Consider the following 24,659-nt stretch of genomic DNA (forward strand, 5'->3'; position numbering starts at 1 on the left):
TTTTAAGTATGGCCAAACCAGAGACTTTACCTTCTCTAGCCTGGCTGTATGTACCAACTTCTGTGTGACCTGTATAACAGTGTGTGTGTGTGTGTGTGTGTGTGTGTGTGTGTGTGTATACGAACCAGTGGGTGTCTGGGTGTCTGCCAGCGTCTGACTGCCTGGCAGTCTATAGAACAGCCTTCACCCAGAGTGAATAAAGTGGGTTTTTTCTGCTTGTGACTCCTTACATGAGCCTCCCCCTTTCCTGGCATCACACTGGGCCATCATATTCAGCTCATTAAGATTCTATCCCCGAGGGATTCTTGTGTTCCGTTAACAACTCAGTTATTTCACCTGCTTGGGTTGCCTCTTCTGCCCTTACAGGGAAGAGTCCCAACTCATGACCTCTAACCTGAATCTCTTCCATCAGAACCCTTGCATTTCATGGCTGCTTCTTGGAAGCAAGCAGTGCAGATGATAAAAGACCCACAGGTTAGGTAATGATCTCGGCAGAGATCAAGTGGCTAAGTATTGACTTAGATGCTGAATCCTCTGAAAACATCCCTCTGAGCAGAGTTAGTGAGCAATTGAAATGAAGGCAAAATATTTTCTCATGCAAATGTCATTTTTGGTCTGTCTTGAAGGGGAGGAGCAGAGAGCTTGTGTACCTGGGAGAAAACATTTAATAGGCTGTTCTTCATACTCACCAATCTGTCTCGAGGAAAGAACTTTACTAGAGATGGTGAATAAAGATTTGCATTTCAGAAGAGGAGTGAGCAAAGCTAAATTTCCCCCACTTCAAGCTGCATCACGACATGAAGGCAAAGAGAACAGAATATTCTTCCACCAGAAAAATGGACCTAAGGTCTTGTTCTTGCTAGTCTTCCTAACTGACCATCCCCATGGCTTACCTGTCCTTGGCAGATTAGGATACAACCCTGCCTCTTCCCACTTATGCCGCAGTACAAACACACAAAGCTTGTTTAAACCAAAACGCCAAGGAATGAACAGCTGGCATTTCTGATAAAGTGAGAAATGTAACCCTGAAAAGGACTCTGGAAAAATCAATGTGAAGGAAAATCAAAGAGCTTATCAGTCTCAGACCTCAAGCTTGAGTTGCATTTGGGCTGCAGGTAATGGAGAAGTGACTACACTGCTTAAAGAGACGAGGAGTCTATTATACACAAAAGAAATCCAAAGATAAGGCAGTGTATGACCAGCATGATTATCCATTGTGGATACTTCCAAAACCTTTGTCTTCATATCTTTCCTATTGCTTTCCATCTCCAAAGTTATTTTATGTTTTAATACGGCAATTGAGACTTTGCGTTTCCATTTTAATCAGAACACTTAAAGCAAATTTCACAGGCAAAGGCAAAAAGGCTCTTTTCACTATGTGATCTCTTTTTAAAGAACTTTTCTAGGAAGTTCATTCTTCAGCTTCCTGTTTGATCTCATTGATCAGTTTCCTGTTATAGGTTAAGCAAGTGGAGTACCATGATGTTTAGCAGGACAGGATGTTACTCTGAACAACAACAACAACAACAACAACAAAAAATCTGCTGCTATAGAAGAAAAGGAGGATGAGTGCTGAGGGCGTAACTATGCTTTATAAAGATGTCAGTTGAATTTGAAAACAAGAGTGGTTCAATAAAACACATTTTGAAGCTAGAGCCCAGGGCAGGAGGCAAGAAGAAAGAGAAAAAAATCTAAAAGTGAACTGACCTTTCTTGCCTACCGTGGAGCATTCTGTGAGTGGGTAGGACTGTCAGGATGCCCAGGAATAACAGACATATTTCCCAAAGTGTCTTTGTTTGAGTGTGTGTGGCGGGGTTGGGAGGGGGCAATCACAAGGTGTTAATTCAGATTCAGAGTGGGGCAAGGAATGGCTTTTCCAGAAGATAGAGTGATCAGCCTCTGAATCTATAAAATTCCAATCTCTCCACAGTCCTGAAATTTCATTTAGTCCATCAGTCTCTGAAGACACAGAAAATCCTTCTAGGAGTTTTTGTTCACAGCCAGACACAGCTTCTTTTCAGGAATTTTCATTCACGATATCTTGCCCTATATATGTCTTTCATGTTCTTTGGTTGTATTTAAGATAAACTATTAATAACAAGTGACTTCCAAAGCTATGAGTTGTTCTTATTAATTATGAACTCGAGAAATTGTAAAAACCCCTGATTCACAGCCAGGTGGTCGAATTCTGAGGCTCTTGTGTGAAGTGGGGTGCAGTCTTGTGGGCTGAGCTTTTAGTATGTGGGGTACTTACTAACTCCGGATGGTGTTGTGATTAAATTGGTAGGTTGATGTCTAGAAAATTGAGTAGACGTTTAATGTGAAGTAAACTCCTCATGTTTGATATGAAAGTGCCTATTAGAAGTTTTTTTTTTTTTAATCATTCTGTGCAGAAATTTGGAAATAGCAATTCAACCTACCTTTTTGAAATACAACTAATCAAATGCACAAGATACACATGAGCAAGAAAACTTATGTCTTAACCTGACATTTGGTTCCTGGGACTAGAGAGAGAGCTTAGTCAGTAAAATTCCTGCCTATAAGCATGATCCCCAGAAACTACAGGGTTTTTGGTTGTTTTGTTTTGTTTTGTTGGCTTAAAGGCATGCAGCGATAGGCAGATCTTTGGAGCTTGCTGGCTAACCAGGCAAGTCACCTTGGTGAGTTCCAGGTCAGTAAGAGACAACATCAGAGGACTGACACCTGAGTTTGTTCTCTGGCCTCTACACATGAACACACGTCCTCCCTGCCCTACACCACCACCACCACCACTACCACCACCCACCCAGCACCACCACAACTACAACCCCACAACCATCACCACATCACCACTATAACCCCACCACCACACACCAAGAAAGAATGGCTTCTGCTCAGACAGTTGAAGTGATAGTCATTTTTTTTTCCTTTCATTTAGAAAGCTGGCTTTGAAGGACTGGAGAAATGGTTCTGTAGTTAAGATCAAGTACTGCTCTTACAAGGACTGAGTTCAGTTCCCAGCACCCATCCTGTTCACAACCGCCTATAATTCTAGCTCTAGGGGATCTGATGCCTTCTTTTGATATCTGCTAGCATATGCATTCCACAGCACACACCTGCATGCCCAGCTCCCACACATATATTGAATTATTTTAAATCTTCCATTCAGAAAACTGGCTTTCAGTGTCAAAGGTGTAGGGTATGATGTGTTTACAAGGTCAGATTTCTAGAGGCTTGCCAATGTCAAATGCCAGGGCAGGACTGGATGCTGTAGCGGCTGGTATTTTCATAGGTTGACTAGGCTTATTCATTAAATCTCTGCAGTGAGGCATCTGGGATGGCCTGTTTCCAACCTTATGCCCTAATCATCTATTTACAGAAGAAACAAAGCAAAGGTGACAAAGGTGACAGTTTTGAAATGTTAATGTCTGACAATTGTTTGGCCAAGGCAATAATTGAAAACTTGGATCAAAGTATTAATGACACATATCTGAATTCTGAACCTGTACCTAAATGTATGAGGATTATTGTTTTTGTATGGTAATGTAGTTTTACCTGAGTAAATATATACTGCTGTCATTTGTGGACTGTGAGCCCCGTAATCACTGCTGAATCTCCCATACCTATTCCTTTGCTTCTTAATGCAGATCTAACTGGCTCAAAAGCCCGGATTCGGATTCTGACCAGCTCTTCCGCATGGTGGCTGAGGTCTTCATTCTGTGGTGTAAATCTCACGTAAGGACACACCTGGGCTCTGGATTTAGCTTGGTTTGACAGGTTTATAGCTGGAGAAGCTTTCTTTTTAATGCTTGCTATTTTTTTTTCTTAATTTTTCTCTACCCTGCCCTACTCTAGAACTTCAAGAGGGAAGAGCAAAATTTTGTGATTCAAAATGAAATTAATAACTTGGCATTTTTAACTGGAGACAGCAAAAGCAAGATGTCAAAAGTAAGTCCTTAGAATTCCATCTCAAGGATGCTTCAACCTTGACCTCAGCCATGTCTTATGTCTAGGTCATACTCTTTGGGGCTTAACTAACACACCCAACTTAGGTCCCAGTACATAACCAGCAGCCTCTACTGCTGTTTCTTTAAGAATGTGACAGAAGAAGCTCCTGCTGAATAGCAAAATCATCGAGTTCTGTGAATAAATAGGTGCTTTATATCAGAATGTTTAAGTCTCAAGACTTGCCCAAGGCATTTGAGAGGTCTCCAAACAGACATTGCTCTAAATGGTTTTTGAGTAGTGGGTCCAGCACAGCTACAACGCAAAAGCACAGGTGCGCAAAGCCACCTTCTCATGGGCTGGGAGGAATGACCTTGCTTTCACTTCACACCTCCTCAACACACACCCTGGCTTCATGCTTGTTTTGTGGTGTCTCTCTCTCTCTCTCTCTCTCTCTCTCTCTCTCTCTCTCTCTCTCTCCTTTCTTTTTCTGTTTGAAATGCTGGTATATGTTTTACTCCAGATGTGCTGACCTCTTAATGCCTATGTTCATTTTACATGATATTTGCAAAAACGTCGTGGAAAAGCCAAAAATCTGTCCATCTCCCTGCAGAAAACATTTGAAAGAGGGCATGTGATTCTCCTGTCTGGGAGAAAAGCTAGACTATAGGAGGGACAAAGGAGGCAAAGTAGACTTGGGTCTCATCTTCAGTGAGCTGTATGCATTGAAGCTTCATTGTCTTGGCTGGAGAGAATTGCCAGCCACACTTCTTCAGTTACACGTATAAAAGCCAACTCACCTTAAACGTGATGTCTTGTTAGTGGCATTGTGGCTTATTCTTGGCCCTGTTTCCCTGAGAACTGTGCCTTGGGGAGGTTTGGCTTCTATGTCAAGTGTTAATAGCCTGTAATAGCGGAGAGACAGTCACCTCATTACTGGCACTGCTGGCACAGTGCTGCCTGTGAGGAACACAAAGGGGGAGTATGCATGGGGGCCTCTCAGAAGTGAAAGGTGGATCTGGCAAGATGGGAATCGCTGGTTTGTAATGAAGGCCCTGATGCCCTTTCTAGTAACCATTTGGGATAGACAACTGATGTCTCGACACTGCAGGAAAGAAACTATTATTCTACCACAATGAAAATCTGAGTGCCTGGGGTAGCTGGCTCTGAGCGGGTGCAACTGCTTACCACGCCTTTCCTATCTTTCACCTGTTTTAATGCTAGCACCTCTTCCAGTATCCAAAGTCTGACTGTAGAGTTTACAACCTACTCTCCAGTATATACTAGAGTACACTTTTAACACATGCTGCCTAATAAAGTTGACAGTGAAAATTTCTCATATCGAAAGCTGAGAGATTATAGCCAAGGAGAGTCTTAGCTGCAAAGGAATCTTAATGGTATCTCATTTGGTGCTTTAGATACACTTACCTGGTTTTCCACATTCTTTTTGCATTCAGCTATTGATAGATATAGCTGTTTACTTAAGGACCACAAACCCAGGTTTCCCAGACTCCAACTCCCTAACACTCCATCTTACCTTAGTTGCCTTGCGGGGACTTCATGTAGCCATCACAAGCTTCCTTTAACACAGATTTTATACAGAAAAGTCGGTAAAACCCAGGTAGGCACTATGCTATCTTTTACATTGGGTAGATCATTTGACTCAGGACCGACCCAGCCAGCATCCATGACAATCAGATACAAGGATTTGTATCCCTTTTGGGCAGGAATTGGGGAAAGAGTCCTCTGGTGATGAATGGATCCTCAAGGTCCTTGAGTTTAGAAATGAATGAGGCAACAGAAAACCATTCCACAACTCATCCTCTAACAAACTAACATAACATGCTTAGTTCATGCATGATGCTGAATGAGGGAAGGGGAGCATTTGCTTGTCTGGTCAGAGAATATTCATGTTTAAAACACGGATATCTTCCCTCTTGGAAAGGTCCATCTTTAAGAGCAAACTGCTGCATTTCCATTGACATTCTACCCCAATTATTTCTGAGCCTTATGCATTCATGCCTTCCCTATTGCCTCATTTAGGACAGAGAAAATAGCAGTACATAGACAGAAATGGGAAGGAAAAAGCCCTGTTCTTGGCTGTGGTCCCAACTAGAGTTTTGTTTTATTCACTTAATTTCTCAGACTCCAGCTTTCCAATCTGTACAATTTGGTTGAGCTTATTACCTGTTTTAGGTTCTATCAAAAAGAGTCTGGTTAAAAGTCAGGGTTCACTAGCATCTGTTATACAGAATATCATTTGATGAACACTTTAGGAGAGATATGATGCCAGAAGTCGTTTCTGATATCTAAGAAGAGAGAACTATACAGGGGAAGCCAGGGAGGAGATTTTCTTCCACATCAGTGGATTCCCTCTTGTCCTTGCTTCCATCCAATGAAATGCTCTCTGCTACCTGATCTGAACTGGCACTTGTCACCATTGCTTGCGTTTGCCCCTGTTCTTAGTTGCATTCTAGTACTATGTATAAATGAAATTGCTTTTGGTGCATATGGCAGTCTTGGTGGAGGCATCCATCTGTGAATGCTGCATGCCACACTCTGCATAAGTCATGCCTGATGGCAAGGACACACCACAAATATACAGTGGGCCACGCTGTTCCCACCCAGTTCATTTAAGATCCTTTCAAAGATAGAATATTTTGCTGGCAGCCAACACGGATTTCTTTTATCTTTTTGAGGGCTCATTGTATATTTTGTTTGTAAAGCACCAGCCTGTGAACATACGTGAAGCTAATGTGACTAGCTGAGCAAATATTTTGCTTTGGTTTGGTTTTTAAATGGACTTTGTTTTCTGGCAGTTTTGTCAGCAGCTTCCTCGGAGGGGAATGGTAAGTTAGAATGCATTTAGCCAAAGACATGGTAAGCCGGTCTTTGACCAATACCGTAAACAAATAAGATAAACAATTGAGATACAGGAATTGGGGTGTGGTTCTAGTGGGTTAAAAAGGGGACAGGAATTGTCTGAGAAGATATATTCAAATCTTTCAAGAGCACGCAAAATCATGTGGGTTTTGTTCAACATGCATGTGCACATGTGCATTCATATAAACTATTCTCTTTCATTTCCTCGATCTGCATTCCTTCTCTTTTGTCTTCTTTGTTCTTACACTTTTGAAACATCTCACATTTACTCTGTGTGTGTCTCTCCCTCTCTTTCCATTTTTAACCTCTGCCCCCTCACACATACACACCTACCATTTCTCCTATACTCTCTCTCCCTTCCCTCCTGTCTCTCTCCTTTTCTCATAATCCTTCCTCTGCATGCTCACCCTCTCCTCCCCCCAACCTCATTTCTCAAACTCATTTCCAGAAATTCTTTCCTCTAACTTCTCCTGTTGAGCTGACTTACATACACTCACTTACCCTCCCCGCGATGCAAGGACTTCACAGTGCTCATCTGCCTTTGATCAAAGCTTGATGTGAGCCCTATGCGCTGAATTGGCACAGACAGCACCAGGCAAAGTACCTTGATCATTAAGTACTGCGGTAGTTCATAACCTAAGAGTAGATAGGAGAAGTTGTTTTGAGGGCATATGAACTAGAATTAGGGAATTACCATGAGGCAATTAACCTTAGCCATATGTGAAAAATAAAGGTATTAACCTTCAGGATGAAGGAACCTTTGACTTAAAGCTTGTTTTAAAGCTGCCGTGTAAAAAGAGAGAGGCTGTGTTACTTCCTTAGACTGTGGAGTGATCCTAAGACACTTTGGACAAGCCTACAAGACCCCACCCATCCTCATCTCTGTCTCCCTCTCCCTTCCTCTGTTTAGAGACAGAGTCTTACTATGTAGTCTGGGCTTACCTCAGATTCTACCATGTAGCCCAAGCTGTGCTTGAACTCTTCTTCTACCTGCCTTAGCCTCTGGCACTGGCATTTAAGGTGTGTATCATCATGCCCAGGACAGAAGTATAGTATGGTCTCTTTGTTGTCATTGTTGTTTGCTCCGTTTTTGCTCCTTTGATTCAGTACTGTAGATCAAAGTCAGGGCCTTGAGTAAGCTATGTACATGCTAGCCCTTTGAATAATTTTTAAGACATGTTTTTATCAGTTGCAAATAGCCAACACAAAAAAAGATTCCAGTTCTTGTTTTGTTGTTTTCTTTCTGTGTGAGCTTTTGAGAGGCTTGTTTTAGTTTTGGTTTCAGATTTTCTTTTTAAGGGAGAGAGAGAAAGAACATAACGTTGGGTGGTTAGGGAAGTGGGAAGGGATTGGGGGAGAGGAAAGAATATGATCAAAATACAACGTACGAAAAATTTTTCAATATAAAAAACGGGGAAATAGCACATCAGGCTGTCTTATACATCACATGTACCAAATGAACTTGAACAAAAATATGTTAAAGCATTCTTAAAAGATTCAAAGGTTTGAATGCAAACCTTTCAGCGTAAGCACAGGCGTTGCCCTTAACTTTTTTATTGTGCTGGAGCTGATAATGTGGTGGGAGGGAGGAATTAAAACTTGAGGTCTTTGGGTACTTGCAAAATGTCTGCACCCCCCTGTTTGGTTTAAGGAAGAAGAGGAGACACTGTAGACTTAAAGAGTTGCCATAAGTAGCTACTGTGGGTGGGTTCTAGAGAGCATACCCTCTGGAAGGCTCATCTCGTGCTTGATGAGGACATATACAATTCTTTTCAGGCAAATTAACCTGCATCCTAACCTCCGCTCGGTCTCCATGCTATGCTCACGTGAACTGTTGAGTTTCTGGCGTGCTGACTGAGCAGCTGGGCCTAAGAAGCTATGAATCACATACTGCCTGATGCTTGGATCCCTGCTTGTACTGACTGTCTCTTCTCCTTGTTTCTTTCCTTTTGTCTTCCCACACAGGCCATGCAAGTAAAGGTACAGGTCAAATGCATGATGTGTCTTTTCTGTCCTAGTATTAGAGGTGCCAGGCTCTGTCCCCCTTCACACCGTGATCACCACAGGGTGGTACAGATGGATTTTCCAACCCGTGGGTCCCCAGGGAAGACAACTACCTATCAAAGAGTGAATACAGATCTGTCCAGCCTTGGAAAGGGGAAGCCAGGCAAGCCAGGCAAGGCTTGCCTTGCTGTCTCTGCTCCATTCTCCAGATGCCTGTTCTGCCAGCCACTCTAGTGCTAGAGATGGGTAGGAATGGCAGGGCTTGGGAGCTTCAGAGCCTCACTCGTTTGCCATGGCACCAAGTTCACCTTTCTAATTTCTGTTAGTGGCCCCAGCCCTTTCACATGGTACATGTTCTGCCTCCTGACTCAAACTCCCATGTCTCAAAGAGAGTCTCCCATGGACTGAACTCAAGTTTGAAATCAGCAGATAACCTTAAGCTTTTGCACAAAATGTACACGTGAAGGAGTAAGTTTTCAGTTGTTCCTGAATTTTATTATGTAGAAATTCCTCTCCTTCTGTTCACTCATAAGGATGTAATGCTTATGTAATGTAATGTTCTAAGCCCTCGGACCCAAGGTGTGTGGTGGAGAAGGGGAGACATGTAAGAGCCAGTTCACAGGCAACTCACAGAAATGGAAAATGGAGCCTTGGTGAGACAGACTTGCATCTGGGTGGTGCCTCAGATGCTTTCTTACTTTATGAACTGAAAAACTCAAGACTCCTGAGCACCATGCTTTCATTCCTCAAACATTTCAGGCTTGTTCTGAGGACTAGAAATGCTCTATTTATGTTCCAGGCATTCTGAAACCATACACGTAGCAGTTACATTAGAATATGATATTGGCAAAGCTAAGCAGAGGATAACTGAGAGGTCATTTAAACTATGTGTAAAATCCCTAGTGACCTTTTGACATATTTACCCATGTGGTATTGTTTACATTGATACATACAGAATACCATGTAGTTAATTTGTATATAGTCAGATTCTATCCTTAATGGATAGTTTAGGTGATAGACTGCAGGTGGATTTTGCCTTGGAAATTCTCCACTCAGTGATAGAACATGAAGGAACCAAGGAAGCCCTGTGAGCACAGAACCTGCTGTGCTTTGTGGGAAGCAGCTTCTCCCTCTTTCTGCTGCTCTGGTATGTGAAAGGCCTCTAGCCCTTAGCATCACTATGAGTTTCTTCCTCATAGGTGTTACTGTCCTCCTAACTCACATACTGTTTTAGAGTACCAGGCACACAATGCCGCTTAGTTCTCTTTCTCAGACCAATTTCCAAAATGGTAATATTACCACCTGAAAGTACTGCCTGTATGGGGGAAAAAAATCATATTTTCAGTGGAGCGTCATTAATCATTAGGAATCTCTTTCATACATTGGACCCAGTCATTGGTCCAAAGGCAGAGTTAATTCTGACTCTTCTCCTTAGGCAACATGTTGGCTCAGTGCCTAAGAGCACTTGTTGCCTTCATGGAGGATCTTGGTTCAATTCCTAGCACCCACATGGTGTTTCCAATCATCTGATTCAGAGGATCCAGTGCCTTCTTCTGAACTCTCTGGCACCAGGCACACACATGGTACACATATATGTAGGAAAAACACTCATACATGTAAAATAAAATAAACATTTTAAAAAGGAACAAAAAGAAAACACATATCTACTAAATGAGTTCTGCCCTAGGCCAAGAGACCTAGGCCTTAGAAGCCACTTCTAGGGGTGGCTACATGGTAAGTGTGTCACTGCTACTGCATTTTAGCAGACACACGCATGAAACAAAACCAGTTTTCCCTCGTGATGGTCCCTGACTAATTTCAGTCCATAAAGCCCTCCCTACTTATATCAGCTGCTTATTCAGCTGAGGAAAAGTCTGTCAAGCAGGGTACCAGCAGGTCAGTGTCTTCCGAGCATAGCATCATAAAAAGCAGGTCGATACAGCATCTTGTCTCCTGCCCCCACCCACACTACCACATGCTATGGGTGCTGAGTGTTTTCAGTTGTTTGTTCGGAAGCCACCATCATCTCCAGTGAAGCCAGGTAGACTTCTCTCTTGCATCTCCCACTTGGAGCCAGGTGTGTAGTTTACACCTGTAATCCTGGGAGTGGAGAGGCTGATGCAGGACCGGCACAAGCCCAAGGGCAGCATGAGCTACATGGTGTGACCTGTCTCAAAACAAAACACGAAATTACAACCACTACCACCACCACCACAAATAAAACTCAGATAAAAAAAAAAAAAAAAAAAAAAAAAAAAAAAAAAAAAACAAAAAAAAAAAAAAACGCCCGTGCTTTGCTGAATAAACTCTGAAAAGAATGACAAGGCACAAACTCTCATCGTCTGGAGAGATGACTCATCAGTAAAGAGCACTTGCTGATCTTGCAGAGGACCCCAGTTCAATTCCCAGCACCCACCTCAGGCAGGTCACAACCTCCTGTAACTCCATCTCCAGGGGACTGGGTACCCTCTTCTGGCCTCTGGGGGCTACTGCACTCATGTGCACATACCCACACAGAGATACATGTAAGTACAAAAATACAAAAGTAAACTTAGAAAATAATTCTCATAGGCTTAGGGAGTTTCATGTATAGTTTTTCACATACCATCCACCCAGAAGTTGAAGCAGCCCTACTCCAGATTTTCCTGTAAGGATTTGTGTTGCCCCACGGTGGAAGAGGCTTTATAGAATGCCTGTGCTATAAAATACCAGGTTCAGCCTTGGAAACAGGCCGCTGGTGCTATAATGAAAGCTCTTCCCCATTTTAACCGTCTCCCCAGTAGAGGGGAGACGCTCTTTGGTGGAGTTATTTTACGTGTTATAAAATCATCCTTTTTGTTGTGACTGTTGTCTTTTTGGTGGAGGAGTAAGTAAGCAAGGACTATGGGTGTCTGTGCTGTGTATCAGGCTACTGTGGTTTCGTATGCATGTTCCGAAGAGAAGGCTCGGGTTTGGGCTAGTCTTTCATGGCCACCTGGTTTGCTTTTCTTTAACACATTTTTTGTTTTTTTGTTTTTTTGTTTTACTGTTCTTTGAAATGTAGTAAGGCCCAGCCTGTACGGACAGGGCCTCAAGGAAGCAAGCTACCCCTGAGCTGAGGCAGTTCCTTTCAGAGAGTCACTGAGCCCTTCTCTTTATTTCAACATCATCTCCTAGTCTGGAGGTCAGGACCAGGAACGGAAGAAGACAAAGAGGCGAGGAGACTTGTATTCCATCCAGACCTCCCTCATCGTGGCTGCACTCAAGAAAATGCTGCCCATTGGCCTGAACATGTGTACTCCAGGCGACCAGGAGCTCATCTCTCTCGCAAAATCACGATACAGCTGTGTAAGCTGCCTGTGTGGCCAGGCTAAGTGCAGAGTAAAGGCTGTGGGGAGTGGGTGGTGCTCTCTAAAGTGGCAGTCCTTCGAGGAGCAGGGGTGGGGACTGAGGGAAAGATCCACACTTTGCAAAGCGGTCTGGGAGTCAGTAACTTGGGGTAAGTCTTCTTCATGTCTCTTCTAAGAGAGGTCTCAGTTAAACTATGCACTGATCATCCATACTCTCTTTCCTACACCCTACTTTGCATTTCCACGGTGGTCCATAGGAATAAAATTTAGCATCTCTCCACAGAGGGACACTGACGAAGAGGTCAAGGAACACCTTCGGAACAACCTGCACCTGCAGGAAAAGGTGATGCTGCGTCCCTGGAAGGCTGCCCCGCTGCTCATGGTGTTTGTTTGGCTATCCGGCTGTTAAGACAGAGTCTTGCCATGCAACCCAGGCTAGCCTCAAAGTTGAGACCCACCTGCATCAGCCTCCCAAGGGCTAAGATTACAAATGTATACCACGTCACACTTTGCTCATGTTTTAAAATGTATTCTAAAAACTTAGAGGCAAAAAAAAAAAAAAAAAAAAGATAAGGGGAGGATCAGGAGTTCAAGGCCAGCGTTGGTTATGATAGCACATTTGAGCACAGCCTGGGCTACAGAAAGCCCTGTCTCAAAACAAAAACAAAAACAGAATCCAGAAAAAGGCTGAACTCTTTTTTTTTTATTTTTTTTTATTTTTTTTTATCAGTTACATTTTATTAACTCTGTATCCCAGCCATGTCCCGATCCCTCATTCCCTCCCAGTCCCTCCCTCCCTCCCTCATCTCCACCGTGCCCCTTTCCAAGTCCACTGATAGGGGGGACCTCCTCCCCATTCATCTGATCCTGTTTTATCAGGTATCTTCAGGACTGGCTGCAAAAGGCTGAACTCTTACCGCCATGCCTTTAATATTTGCTCTGTCTTTTGCTATGGCAAAGAGGTCTCTGATAAATGTCCCACATTCCAATGAACATTCAGCCATTGCAGGGAGTGCTTGGATTAAGTCTCTGGTTTTACTGACTTCGGAGGGGTGGGAGTGGAGGGGGGTTGTTGAACAGTAAAAGAGGCAGCGCCTGGGAAGGCATTTTAGCACCTGCCACTCTGGAGAGCTTTCAATACAAAATAAATTTGTGTCATGGGTTAAAAAAAAATAAAAAATAATTTTAAACAAAATCAGAAAAAGAGAGAGAGAATTTAAAGGCAACTTGAGATTTCTCCAGTTCTGTAACTCTGAACAGCGTTTTCAAGGAACATTATACCCTAACATAAGAATGAATAAAAACAAAAGTACTGATTCTTTCCCTCCAAATGTATAACAATGGTAGATAAAATACTCTTTAAAAAAAAAAAAAGCAAATTACAACAACCACCAAAAAAAAAAAAATCCTAAAATTAAGATGCTCTGAATCTTAAAAGTGGGGTGTTACAGGGAGCTCACCAGACATGCCCACTCAGACACAGTTGCCAACTGAAAGTCTTTATTCCAGCTAGCTGCAACCCTACCCAAGTGTTCAGGGGACTTAGGGGTGTCCCTGGGTGCCCAGAACACAGGGTTTGTAAAGGCAAAACCCACATCCTGGCATCTGTCTCAGTAGGGAGCTTTGCAAAAGCAAGCAGTTTGAAGCAAGCAGTGAGATGAGTGGTTAGCTGGAGGGGGTTCACACAAAAAGGCAGCGTAACAGAAGCTAAGATTTTAGCCAGGACATCCTCAACTTTGGCTTCTGGGATAGAGCTGGGTAGTTTGCCATGAGATCCCTAATAAAAAAGATCAAATTCTAGTTAAACCTGAAATGTCCTCAGCAAGAAAGCAAGATGGAGGAACCTTTGTACTATCACAGGGGAAGGCCAGGTTCCTGGAGAGAACTCTGGGTGCTTCAATTGGATGCATGCCTTAGGGCTGGAGTTTTAACAACTTGAAAGGAAGAGTAATACAGGACTGATTGCCTATCCTGTACCAAATGCATGCTGTGAGGCTTGAACAAAATTAGCCTTAAGCCAGAGAAACTCATGAATCTCCTTCAGAGACAATAGTGAAACCACTTGGAGGGTCTCATGAGGGTGAAAAGCAAACAAATAAAACTCAAAATGGGCTAAAAAAAATTCCAACTATGAAAGAAAATGCTCCAAGTGAGTAACTCAAGCAATAAGAAACTAAGAAAGGAATTTAAATACAATACAAATACAGTAAAAAAAAAAAAAAAAGCAGACAAATAAAGCAATAGAACCCACAATAATAATAATAATAATCAGGCTGCTGTTCTTAAAAAGGAAGGAAATGGGTTTGATTAAAAAACCAAAAAGATAGCATAAGGATTATACAAATACATGATCTTGACATTTAAAGAAATCTATAGGCATAAGATACAAGGTAGGCACAGCTGAACACAGAACTGAGAAATTGGAAGATTGCTTTAAGGAAACCATACAAAATGTAGCACAAAGAGATAAAGGGATGGGGAACATGAAGTTCACAAATAGCATCTACATGTAGGCTCTAAGAAAGAAGGAGAGGGACTGGAGAGATGGATAGCAGCACCTGCTGCTCTTCCAGAAGACTCGAGTTTGGTTCCCAGCACCCATATCAGGCAGCTCACAACTACTTGTAACTCCAACTCCAGGGAATCCAGAACCCTCTTCTGGCATCCACAAGCACCCAGACACATGCGTCATATACATAAATTACAATATAACATATTTTTTTTTAAATATAAGAATGGGAGGGAAGGGAAAGGAGAGGGCAGGAGAAAGTATAATAAAAATGAGTCTTATTCTATGAAATCCTCATAGGACTGAAAGCATGTCTTAGCACAACCGGTACAGAAATCAATCACCTCATGGATATGCTTCAACTTTCAGTCTGATGACCCAGCTGTGAAATGGCAACTGAACCTCTACAAAGATGTTCTGAGGAATGAAGAGCCTTCTAATCCGGAAAAGACGGTGGAGCGAGTGCAGAGGATTTCAGCGGCCCTCTTCCACCTGGAGCAGGTCTGCAGGTTTGCTCTGAGGAGTGTGTAAGCAAGACTGCCCTGGAGGATGGGAAGTTCTTCCCTGCCCTCAGCTCTTGATTACAGGAGACCTCTTGAAGCAAAAGGCTACCCTCAAAGGTCATCTCACATCACCCCAAGTGTTGCCTGGTGCCTCATAGAGGTCATCCCCTTAGCTTTTTCTTGTGCTGTTTACAAGTTCTTACTATGAGTTGAAAAAGACTTTTTTTTTTTCAGTTCCTTGCCATTTGTAAAGCAGCAATAAATGTCTAGCGACATTTGGAAAAATGAAGAAGGCATAGGACCTTCACTCAAAAATAACTGCCGGGAGGGTGCATTTTTGCTAACTTCAGTTCCAAAATCAAAATTTTATTCCAGGGTTAAGATGTCTGAGCTACTCAATCTGCCACTCAGATCGGCCTCCTGTGCACCTACTTGTGCGATTTCTTTCTAGGTGGAACAGCCTTTGAGGTCCAAAAAGGCTGTATGGCACAAACTGTTGTCAAAGCAACGGAAACGGGCAGTGGTGGCCTGTTTCAGGATGGCTCCCCTCTACAATCTGCCCAGGTAGGTACTCCATCGTTACTTTCTGCCAGGTGAGCCAGTGATGGGAATTAAGGTGTCTTCCCACAGCTGAGCTCTGTTATGGTCCTTACCCTTGATCCTAACGATAGAAGTTGCCTCATGGCGCCTTGCAGACTACACTGTATAACGGTCTACTAGGCAACCAATGTAAGTATGGAAGCAGGTGAGAGTTTGTCATCCTGGACCTACACAGCCTCCTAGTGTACTATGAGGCTCTCTGCTTTGGCTGAGATAGGAGTCTCTGTGAGAACATAAAGGCTTCTGGGAAAGGGAAGCTGTTTCCTAAAACCCCTTAGCCCAAATTTCATCAACAAGCGAAGCAACCCTTCCCTGCTCAGACACTAGGTGATGTGACAAAATTTACTGCTCTTCAGCAATGCAACCTGAGAACCTTTCATCACAGTGGACTTACCTACCGTCAAGATGAAGAAAGGGCTAGCTCGATTACATGCCTGTAATGCCAGCTCTCAGGAGGTGGAGGAGGATCATGAATGTGAATCCAGCCTGGGCTATAGAGCCAGTCCTTGCCTGAAAACAAAAAAGGAAGAAGGGCTAGAGATACCCTAAGAGGCTAGCCAGAAGCACAGTGTGCTTATCTCGGTCTTTTGAACTTTGAAGTAAAAAAATTATGTGAAGTTGTTGGGGGTTTTGTTTTTTTCTGTAAACTGTGCAGCTTATTTTCTGTGATAATAGACAAGGCAACCCATGTTAGTCAGATTTCCATTACCACAAAATACCTGAGGCAAATCAACTTAAAAAAAAAAAAAAAGGAAGGTTTATTTTAGTCCATGTTCCAGTGGGTTTAGTCCATGGTTACTTGATGCCAGCATTTTCAGTCTATTGTGAGGCAGTACATTAGGGGGTGAGTGTGTGTGAGAGAGAGACCAAAGTTTCTCACCTCACAGAGGAAAGGAAGCAGAAAGAGAGGGTAGAACAAGGCCCTAATATCCCCCTCAAGGAAGGGTCCTAGTGGCCTTCTTCCTACTACTAGACCTCAGCTTCTAAAGGGTCTTCCACCTCCTAGTAACAGCAGAGACTGATGACCAAGCCTTCAATGCATGCCCTTTGGAAGGCATTGAAGATCTACACCATGGTAATATTAGTAAGAGGCCTGTACTGACTGCTAGGACTGCCTTTGCATGTCTGTTGATAGACAACTTCCTCCTTATGAAGACAGAGAGAGAAGGTGAGAGCAGGTCTATAACCAATCAACAAAGCTGGTGACTGAATAACCTTTGAGTTATCAACTTCTGAGTCTCTAGGAACAGTTTCTCCTGATCATGGAAGACAATTGACCTGGAAAAAAGCATTCTGAGACCTATACATTAGTATGTTTCTTTAGAATATGAGGCCAGGGATCATCCTGTGCTTGGCCTTTGCCTTCACCAAATGGTGGCTTTTTTGGCCCTCATTTATCCAGAATACCCCATCCCTTGCCTTGAACCAAGTGAGTCTTCCCATTTAGCATCTTTGAAGATGAAGAAATCACAGCTCTGAAATAAACACTTGCTCAGCAGAGCCCTCCCCCCCCAAAAAAAAAATAGATGCTATATTTGGATGGGAATGAAGCAACTCTAAGTAAAATTGATGAATAAGAAGATGAACATGGAAGCCAGCCATAGGTACCAGGGATGCTGAAGTCCTGATGGAAAAGTGAAGCTGATAATCCATTTAAAACTGTAGAAGTGTGCAAGAGTTTTAGTTGTTTTCTGAACATCATGAAAATACCAGAAAACATTCACTATCCTCTCAGTAGCCCTCCTGCCTGAGGATGAACCTTGAAGAACTCAGCTCTGAAAACACCTGTCCAGGGCCAGGCCAGCCAAACAGAAGTTATCTTTTCTCAAACAACAACAACAAAAAGCCTTTTTCTTTTTTTTTTTTTTTTCCTTAATGATGTTGGTACCATCCATTCTTATTTCAGTGTTCCTTCAGCATTCCTACACCTGTATATGTCTTAGTATGTCCATGAAATTCCTGTAACGAGGCATGCCATCCTTAAGCCAATTGCTCTAGAACAGTTGCCTAAGGCTCCTGTCTAGCATGAAGGACAGTGAGGTGATTTCCTAGCAACCAACTCACTGAGGCAGCGACAATGGAAGCAGCTCCTCTTTCCTACCTTGTGGTGGCCTAAGCTCCATGGGATCTTCCACACCAAAGGACTAAAAGAGGTTTATCTGGTAATAGGGATGCTGCTTCTCTGGTGTCGGTGTTTAAAAGAAAACCCTGTATGCTTCTCTCCAGACACAAAATTAACAATTTCTTCCTGACCACCTTTCAACGTGTTTGGCTGGAAAAGGTTAATGAAAAAACTCAGTATGACAGACTAATACCCATTTTAATGGTAACGTAACCCGGAAGACACCAGCTCATTCTTTGCACATGCCTCCTCCGTTCTTGGCCATGATTTAATGTTACCATAAGAATACACATTTGTACAATTTCTTCTTCTTTTAAAGTAAAATTCTGATTGGTCAGACTTTAACGGGAGACAGCAAGGTTTTGGTTGTTCCAAAACACTTAGTGGCTGCTCTTTTTTTCTTTATTCTTGTCCCATCTTGATGCTACCTTCACACTTGGCTGTGTGTCCGTGGCTGACTTTCCAGGAAGTCAATCCTGGCTACAGGAAGTGGCATGAGCCAGACTCCAGAGCACAGCCAGGATCTCAGAGGCACACAGGAAGCATGCTCGCGGCAGAGCATGCCTGGGTCTTGCCTTCCTAAGTAAACGCTAGAGCCTCTGACTGAGGTGTTCCTTGGATGGGGGAAGGTGGGAAAGCTGCAGTTGAAGATTGTAGTTTGTCTGACACTAAACTACAACACGATCTCCACTGTATTACCTGGACAGATGACCCATCTAAAGAAATGACTAAACTGCCATCTGAGGCAAATGGTTTGTGGCTTGATCTAATTAGCCATTTCTCACTAGATTGGCAGTGTGATAAAGACCCAGTAAAATTAAATGGGGATGTTGTGTTTTGCTCTGACCGGTACTCAGAAGGTACTTCCATGTTTATGAATTACATAGTTATAGGGTACAATATGAGCTACTGACGGTCCTGACCAATCAGAAGATGAGAATTGTACAAAAAGTCTGACCTGCTTACTAACCACTAACTACCCAAACTAAAATAAGGAGTCCCATCGACTCTCTTGACCCCCCTCTTACCCCTCCCACTCAGGCACCGCTCTATTAACCTCTTCCTCCATGGCTATCAGAGATTTTGGATAGAAACAGAGGCGTATTCCTTTGAAGAGAAACTAGTACAGGATTTGGCTGTAAGTACTGAGTGAACTGGGAGGAGATACGGGCGTGAATGGGTTTGATTTTTGTATTTGTCTTTTTGTGTACATTGTGTGAGTCAGGCATTCACAGAGAATGCGCATGGAGTGTCAATTGGAAAAGAACTAACTGTGTAAATTCTCATGGCGATGCTGCCAATGGTCCTAAGAGCCAGAGGATGAAATTTCAATTAGAGGTGCTAATAATGTCCTCACCCTATCTCCATCGCCATTAACAACTAACGTGTCTTGGGGAGTTCGTGCCAAGTTAAGTTTTGAGCACCATTGGTTGCAGGAGGTCCTTTTGTCCTGCTTTTCCTCCTGCTAAGACTGCCACACCCATAATAGCTCTGCTTTAGAGAAGATGCTTCTAAATAACCCCCTTTCCTGCACCTCACGTTTCTGTGTTGGCCCTTCAAATATCTGACATGCACTGCCTCTCACAGACTTCACACTCTGAAACCCTTCAAGTGGAAGACAAAGGGCAGCCCCATCCTGTCTCTGGGGGGAGGGGGAGGAAAAGCCCTCCCTCCTCTTCTTTGGCCAGTGTGCGGATCTCTTTTTTTTTTTTCCCTAACCACTTCAGTTTCTCATTTTCTCTCTGCATTAATCTTGCACTGTTTCTCATTCCTTCTTTTCTGTCTGTCTTTCTCTTTCTGTCTTTCCCTATCATCCTGCGTCTTTGCCCTTTCTTTAACCCTCTCTTCCCCATTTTGTTCTTAGGTCCCTTACTTTCCCCCACATATTCCTGTTGGTGAGAAAGGCTCTGTCTTTGTTTTCCCACTTTCCTGATTAGCGTGAGGCTGGCAGCAAGTGGCATCTTAGCTCTCTGCTGCAGTCACACAGCCTCTGCAGTTCTCACTGATTTACCAAGTACCATCCACCCTGCTGAATGGTCCTCTGCCAGAAGATTTTACTGTTGCCTCTAACATCAATTCCCTTTCTACAAAAACAGAGAAGTGACTTGAAAAGAGGAAACCAAGTCTTGCTCCTAGATTGCAGCTTTGCACAACAATGCAAATTTTATAACATAGTGTGAAGCTAAAAACAAAGAGACACATTTTTGATAGGTTAAATCTAAAATGATACAACTGAATCTCACATAGCCCCAAAGATTTGTGAGTTTTATCTTACCTCTATCTCTAGCCTGCCCTCCAGAAGAAATTCCATGTATCGTCTAGAGGGACTCAATTGCAAAAATGACAGCAGGGTGTCCCTCCTGAACTGGGGTGCCCACAGCTTGCATGGGACTTCTGCTGATTGGAGTGTGTAGCTCTTTTCCAGTGGTCAGCCATTTGCTTTCTTTTATTTCATTTAATTTAGAAATTGGAATGTGTCTTTGACTGGCTGGGGGAGGTATATCTGTCTATCCCAACCTTGCATCCTTAGGACTCCTACCCTGAAATAATCATCTGGTAGACTGCTTCCTGTCTCTGCTTTTTCTGATGCCACCTGTGTCTTGCGCTTTGCCTTCTCTCTGTTCGCATGCACCTTGTGTGGCATGTTCTGGGATCTGCACCTAAAATCTGTCCGTGTTATCCTGTGTAGAAATCTCCCAGGGTTGAAGAGGAGGAAGAAGAGGAGGCAGAAAAACAGCCTGACCCACTTCACCAGATCATTCTGCATTTTAGCCGCAATGCACTCACGGAGAGGAGGTCAGCATCGCTGTGCTGCTCTTCGCAGAGGCCAGGGATGACACGCAGTCACACTACTCCTCTGCGGTCAGTAGAGGGTGGGAGGAACTTCAGAGGGTGGGAGAGGCTCTGCTCATGGCAACCAGGAAACATGCAGAGGACAGGCTTACATCATCATACAAGACAGACTAAAGGTTAAACAGCCTAAAATTGTGACTTTCCGTCTAAATTCTATGTCAAGCCAATACTGACTCAGCTTTTCAGAGTCAATGTAGCTATTTAGTTCACTAGTGCATTTAACTAGAAAGTTACATGGTTTTTAGTATTTTTTTTTGTTCGCTACAAAAATTAGTCTGTTAAACATTTTCTGTTATTTCCAGCAAATTGGAAGATGATCCTTTGTACACCTCCTATGCCAGCATGATGGCCAAGGTACACCTGGGTTTTCAGCACTTTGTCATAATCTATCTATCTGTAAGACCTCTGTGGGCATGTACAATTGCCATGTAAGCAAGAGGGCTGGTGCTTAGTCACAACACAGGACCTAGGCACCCCACAAGTCATGCACCATAAGCGTGACACCTTGAGACTTGGTAGAAATAGTGGCTACTTGTGTCTGGATTCATGGGACAGTTCCAATAGTAGCCACTATTTCTATCAAGTCTCTTCATTCAGTGATCAGGAGCCATCAGGTACTTCAATCCATGTGCAGAAAAGGAGACACTAGAAAAAGGTTCTAATGTCCCAGAAGGACCACATTGACAAACGGAATACCACCCAGAAGTTTCACAAATTCTGGAATGCTTTACACAAGGAAACTGTCCACAGACAGAAAAACATTCAGGAAGGTGGAGACAGATGTTGGAAAACAGGAACTCCTGTTGCTTTGCTCTGTTGCCCCAGTACAAACACATAATTTAAGGTTTACATCCTAGGTAGCCCAGTCTTGCTGCCATGGCTCTGATATCTGTCTCAATAGGGACAGCTCCTTGGATTCCTTGATTCTCATTTACATTAGAACTTTTCCAAAGAAGAGAATTCATATCTGTGCTTAAAGCTGTTGGCTATACCAGCCCTGTGTTCTATCTTGTTCCTTAACCCCTTGGTAACTGCAGAAATGGCATTTAAAGTAGAATGTAGCCATGCAAAGATCAGAATGTTCCTAGTTTTACAAGGCACTTTGGTTACCAAGGAGTCTATGAATGATAACCTGTCCCCTGCCCTTGTGAAATATTGCAGAAGGGCTGTGCTCATTAGACTCCCCTGTAACTTGGTTTTCTTTCTCCTCCTTTCCCTGTTCCATGAAACCCAGAGCTGTGAGAGTGGTGAGGATGAAGAAGAAGAGGAAGACAAAGAAAAAACATTTGAAGTGAGTTTACATAAAGATTAGAGCCAAAGTCTTTGCTGGCTTATAGGCTGGGGCTTTTGAATAATGACCGCCATTTTCTTATGAGGCTGATGATATCCAAGTCAACAAGGCTAGCCATGGCTCTGCTACCTACCTGTGTGACTGACAAGCATCAGGCAACCTGCTCATGAGCAATGCTCACTCCCAGCTAGACTTATTCTGATGGGAAATTGTTGGGGTTGATGGGAGCTACCCTATGCATTCAAATGTTAATTGCCTTTCTACTGTTCTACAAGCAAAGTCTCACGAATGCAAATGATGTTGTATAAACTTTGCCTACCAAATTATCCTGGATTGGCTAAATAAAGTTGGCCACAGCTTGGACTGGGCAGGAGAGGTAGGAGGAGCCAAAGTTTGTAGGCTTGTGGGTGGCAGGGAGACCATGAGAAGGAGAAAAGAAGAAGGAAGAAAGGATACCATGGGTGAGTGTGAACTAGAAACATGTGGTACGAAGCAGCTTTCTCTTAAGATTGATATTATGGAGAGAAATAGCCAGAATGGAAAACAGACACAAGCATTTATAGGCGGTTGGCTCGGAAGCAGACAAAATAGCTTAGAGAGGTAATATCTGCCCAGCCCCAGTGCATCAAGGCTTATTAAAAATCTAACAGGTTTCTGTGTCTTTTATTTATAAAATAACAGGTTAAGGAATAACTGCTGCCTTATTAATTATGTGAATCGATATTTAATATTAATAATCTTTCTACAGGAAATGTTCTACTTTCCATATACTGTAGTAACAAGAAGGTAGAAGGACAAATTTAGATAATCAAAAATGAAAAATCAGAGACATCAGAGTGATCTATACTGGTCTATAAATACAAGTTGATAGTAATTTTTATTTCAAGGCAGTACAGAAGCCCAAAACTCCAAAAATTGCACAATGTTAGGTTCCTGTACTCTTTGTTAGACAAAACACCAAAAAATATAATAAAAGTAAATGCAGAGAATGACAGTTCTGGTAACCAGCTGTGGCAGCATGTGTCTGCAGTCTTAATGCAGGGACATTTCTTATATTCTGACAAATATTTTCAGGTGTCCTACCCCAAGCATGTTCCCCATATAACAGTGCATTGAAAACAAGCACATTTAAATCTTGGCTTGTGAGGAATCTCATCCCAGAGATGGGAAAGCTAGAGTCCTGGAGGAACTTGTCTTCAGGAGAGAGACTTAGAGCTCATCAGATGGCCATGCAAGAGAGACTGGAACTGAGACAGTGATGGTGGACTGTCCATCACTTGACCTGCACAGTTTAGGTGTGTAAACCTAGCCCTCATACTAGGACCCTGAAGACTAAGACTGAGAGGGCTCACTGGATTTTTCCACTACTCTTCCCAATGTGGCCACATTGAATAAATCTCCGTTTTCTGCTCCTCACTATTAAAAAATAATAATAACCATAAGTTTCTTTATAATATCAAAGGTGAAAACACTATGTTACCTATCAACATAAAGAGTGGGAAACCAATCCTTAAGAGTGAGTAAATTATGGGGAAGCTACGTTGTGTCTGGAAATAAAATGTAGAGGTTTGTTTTATCCAAAATTATATGCATTGCCTTTCTTGGGCTACTAAAGATTCACTCTTAGCTTACTTCACCACATTGTATTTTGTCAAGGGGAACATGGGCAGAAGGTAGGAATGAGGACACTGGAGGGGCTGAGAGCAAAAATGTTTCTATATGACTTCTTTTCCTAGGAGAAGGAAATGGAGAAGCAGAAAACACTCTATCAGCAAGCTCGGTTGCATGAGCGTGGTGCTGCAGAGATGGTCCTTCAGATGATAAGTGCCAGCAAAGGTGATGTCCCTGTTTCTAGATAGACCCTAGGTAACTACCAGAGAGATAACACGCCATGCCCTAAAGTCACATTAGCAAGCCTGGAGAAAACCCAGTAGGTATCATTTCCCACCTCTTCCAGTAGCGATTCAATCAAATCTTCACCCTGGCAGGTGAGATGAGCCCCATGGTGGTGGAGACGCTGAAGCTAGGGATTGCCATTCTGAACGGAGGCAATGCTGGTGTTCAACAGGTAATGGGGCCTGAGGGGGGATGGTGAAGAGTTCCTGGGGTACTTTCATTTGACAATTCTCACTGATGAAGTTTAATTTGCTCCAAGAGGGCTCACAGTTTGCCTGGCTGGTGTTTGTCCTTAGTGGCCAATTATGTCAGAGTAGCTGAGAACACAGACAAAAACGATAGCCAGTGTCTGCATGCAAAAGAAACAAAAATTGCATTTTCCCTCAGATTTTCTGCAAAACTGTAAGTAATACCCAGAAAATGTTTCTGAAGCCCCTGAAGTTTATGTTAGCCCTTTAACCTGTGAGCTGCTTGACCGTGAGAAACCTCATGAGTACTTCACAACCTGTTATTCATTCACTTATTCCTTATTCATTAAGCAGTTATTTGCTGATTGCTGACAATGCTCCGGCCGGGGGATTTTGAATTCATGGCAAGCTTGGGCTATGTAGTGAGTGAAACCGTGTCTCATAAAATCAAGGTTTGGAGATGCAGCCCAGTGACAAAGCATTTGCTTAGCTTGAACAAGGCTCTGTATTCAATTTCTCAGACTACGAAATAAAATACCAAAACCTCCCATCTCGAA

The 24,659-nt window shown here is 42.9% G+C and overlaps 1 protein-coding gene across 1 annotated transcript in view; it reads left to right on the forward strand.

The window, feature by feature from the left end:
* Positions 1-24,659, forward strand: part of Ryr3 (ryanodine receptor 3) — a 518,783-nt gene that overhangs the window by 456,836 nt on the left and 37,288 nt on the right. Inside the window, exons 68-80 of the mRNA XM_060371666.1 lie at positions 3,627-3,714; positions 3,835-3,927; positions 8,773-8,787; positions 11,968-12,138; positions 12,424-12,483; positions 15,019-15,150; positions 15,604-15,716; positions 18,916-19,012; positions 20,564-20,736; positions 21,030-21,081; positions 21,962-22,018; positions 23,755-23,854; positions 24,007-24,086. Of these exons, the coding sequence (XP_060227649.1) occupies positions 3,627-3,714; positions 3,835-3,927; positions 8,773-8,787; positions 11,968-12,138; positions 12,424-12,483; positions 15,019-15,150; positions 15,604-15,716; positions 18,916-19,012; positions 20,564-20,736; positions 21,030-21,081; positions 21,962-22,018; positions 23,755-23,854; positions 24,007-24,086 (1,231 nt within the window). The remainder of the gene's footprint in view (positions 1-3,626; positions 3,715-3,834; positions 3,928-8,772; positions 8,788-11,967; positions 12,139-12,423; positions 12,484-15,018; positions 15,151-15,603; positions 15,717-18,915; positions 19,013-20,563; positions 20,737-21,029; positions 21,082-21,961; positions 22,019-23,754; positions 23,855-24,006; positions 24,087-24,659) is intronic.

The sequence above is a fragment of the Meriones unguiculatus genome, chromosome 18 (assembly GCF_030254825.1).
Source record: "Meriones unguiculatus strain TT.TT164.6M chromosome 18, Bangor_MerUng_6.1, whole genome shotgun sequence".
NCBI classification, from domain to species: domain Eukaryota; kingdom Metazoa; phylum Chordata; class Mammalia; order Rodentia; family Muridae; genus Meriones; species Meriones unguiculatus.